The sequence below is a fragment of the Salvelinus sp. IW2-2015 genome, linkage group LG12, assembly GCF_002910315.2.
Source record: "Salvelinus sp. IW2-2015 linkage group LG12, ASM291031v2, whole genome shotgun sequence".
Classification (NCBI taxonomy): Eukaryota; Metazoa; Chordata; class Actinopteri; order Salmoniformes; family Salmonidae; genus Salvelinus; species Salvelinus sp. IW2-2015.
In genome coordinates this window covers 5,765,674-5,768,539 of record NC_036852.1, presented here as the reverse complement: position 1 = coordinate 5,768,539, position 2,866 = coordinate 5,765,674, and the positions used below count along the sequence as shown (strand labels likewise).

General features: G+C 38.3%; 1 protein-coding gene across 1 annotated transcript in view; it reads right to left on the bottom strand.

Annotated features, from left to right (window-relative positions):
- Nucleotides 1–6: 6 nt before the first annotated feature.
- LOC111971087 (CLIP-associating protein 1-like) overlaps nucleotides 7–2,866 on the bottom strand; it is a 37,387-nt gene continuing 34,527 nt past the window's right edge. Inside the window, exons 38-39 of the mRNA XM_070445872.1 lie at nucleotides 2,500–2,685; nucleotides 7–2,274 (exon numbers count right to left, since the gene is read on the bottom strand). Of these exons, the coding sequence (XP_070301973.1) occupies nucleotides 2,191–2,274; nucleotides 2,500–2,685 (270 nt within the window). The 3' untranslated portion in view covers nucleotides 7–2,190. The remainder of the gene's footprint in view (nucleotides 2,275–2,499; nucleotides 2,686–2,866) is intronic.

The window sequence follows — 2,866 nt, the reverse complement described above, 5'->3', positions numbered from 1 at the left end:
TGTGTGTGTGTGTGTGTGTGTGTGTGTGTGTGTGTGTTATATAATACAAGCTGACCAGACATTCATAGATTAGAAGCAACGTTTCTTCAACATAAAGTCAGAGTTGGCAATGTTAGTTAATCATTGAGGTTGCTGGGTATAATATTGCAAGTTCCCTCYCATGCAAATGAGGTCTCTCTCTGACTCTCTTTTTATAACAAGTTTGTGAATCAATGATTAAAAGTACTGTACAAAACACTAATTTTGAGTTTCATTTTTGATTCAATTGCAACAGGCAGGTCTAACAAAAGAAATACTGTGTTTGTACTTGACAACATTTTGGACTTGGTCARAGCCAATGTTCCATCCAGTCCATAGCTGATAAAATTGCTAAGAGTTCTCACATTTGAGAAAAAAAGAATTATTGTGCACTGTTACAGTACATTTTAAGAGTCAATGTAGTGAAACTGTACTACAGAAACAGTAAGGCCCGATAGTGTTCTCAGTAACACGCCACACTTATCTTGACTTTTAATTAACAGGGTTGGGCTCAATTCACTTCAATCAAATCAGGAAGTAAACTGAAATTCCAATTTCATTTTTATCCCCATAGACAAGCATTGAGGAAAATTGGGAAATGGAATTTCTGAATGGGTTGAATTGAAATGGAATTGACCCAAACTCTGAATTGTAGTTCTAACCGAAACTGTACCTTTAACATTCATAATAAGGAGAGTAAAATACATTAGGTTTYACGCCATGATTAGTATTTCTAAAGCAGCAGTAACATTTCATAGGAGCGCTAAAAAATGGCATCTATACATTTCAAACAAGGACGGTTAACTTACAATGGTCATTTACAGTGCTTTGACAAAAAAGTTCATCCAAGTAGTTGGATTTTTTGTTACTAATTCATTATTGCTGGATTCAATTCAAAAGACAAAAACTTCTTATCTCTTTATTTTGTTGCCTCTTATGTCTTTAAAATGGTAAAGATTTTTTGTTGAGCACTGGCACTTACAACGTCCTTAGATTATCGACTAATATGTCAGATTGTCAAGGTCTTCATACTATATGACAAATAGGTATTGCCCATATTTTATTTTTAGACAAAATAGTTCACATTTGAAAATTCTAGGACTCTTCATTGCGGTTTTACATTGCAAGAATACTTCAGATCCCAGTAGTTTTGACTCATTACAACGTGCCCGAATGTTAAAGCACAAAAAACAGCAGACTCAAACCTCTACCAACTCAACCAATAACTCCCCTTTCATAATAACATATGAAGGGTGATAATGTAATCCTTGTGAAAATGGAAAATACTCCTTCACCAGTTGTTGGGGCCCAAACCACACAGTCAAAACACAGGTGTTACACACATAGGCAGTTAACAGAGGCTTATTCAACACAGCTTTTCACTGCATGTACTAATCATTGGCCAGCCAAATGATCTTCTCCCACTAATGGAAATGAACATTTTTAGATTCTCACTAACTGAGAAATTCTACAAGGAATATTCTTTAAATACAGGCTTAAAAACATAGCGTCACCACCAAGAACAAATTCTTCAGACGCCAAATACTATGGAACAATTACTATCGAAATCGAATTTTTTTAAATTGCCCTTTTACAAATAACCACACACGTTTCCAAATAAGCCTATCTATCCATTGCGAGAAGGAACACTAGAGGCAATGAGGCGGTCGTGTACAGAGCGACACTCTGCTTCCATCAACATTAAAACCTTTCAGACGGTTTATAAAGGACTCGGGTTTCCTTCAAAGCTCTTTACATTCATTCGACTGGGTCTGAAGTAGTGTTGCATTCAAATCTTAATAAAATGTGGAATTAAAGTATTTACAAGACGACAAAACAGAAGGAAATAAAATGTTGATTGCGACAGGCATAGGGTTTCCCAACAAGGAACAGCCTACAGCCTTTATTAGAATACATTAAAACTACAAGGAGGTCTGGAAAGAAAGATTGAGGCACAACTGTTTCCCTATCTGGGTCGCGTTCATTAGGGCACGCCATGGAAAATATTTCAAAACGGTAAAAATATAATACAATTAGTGTTTCTGATTGGACCAGTAGTCCACGTAGTCCATTCCTGTTTCAGTCTGTTTTGCACCGTTTGGTGCCCTATGAACACAACCCTGTACTGTATGTACCTGCACACACACGGATGGAGCCGGAGGGCCATGTTCATTAGTATGAGGAGATGTCTGAGGAGCTGCTGCTGTTGCTGGTGGACGTCTGGGCTCTCTTTATGTACAGGTTCAGCAGCTTCATCTGGTGGGATAGTAAAGACACTGAATGAAACCAACCTATCCTAACACGACGTTTCAAGACATTGAAAAACATTCTGCAACCTGTAGATCTTGAAAAATAACAGAAGAGAATTAAAGACATTGKCTGCATCCCAAATTGCGCCCTATTTCCTAGTGCACCACGTAGGGAATAGGGTGCCATTTGAGAGCGACCSAGACAGGGTGCTGAGATGAGACGGTAGTGTACCTTGCTTCCTGTGAGCTGGGCCAGGTAGGGCTTCAACTCTTCACCGATGACAGAGTAGACAGCCACCAGACAGAACACACTGGCCTTCCTCACACTGCTCTCTGTGTTGTCATACCCCTTTACACAGAGAGACATCAGAACAATATTAGACATACTCTGAGTACACCAAACATTAGGAACACCTTCCTAATATTGAGTTTCAGACACATTCCAAGTGTTTCTATTGGAAGTAGACACATTCCAAGTGTTTCTATTGGAAGTAGATACATTCCAAGTGTTTCTATTGGAAGTAGACACATTCCAAGTGTTTCTATTGGAAGTAGATACATTCCAAGTGTTTCTATTGGAAGTAGATACATTCCAAGTG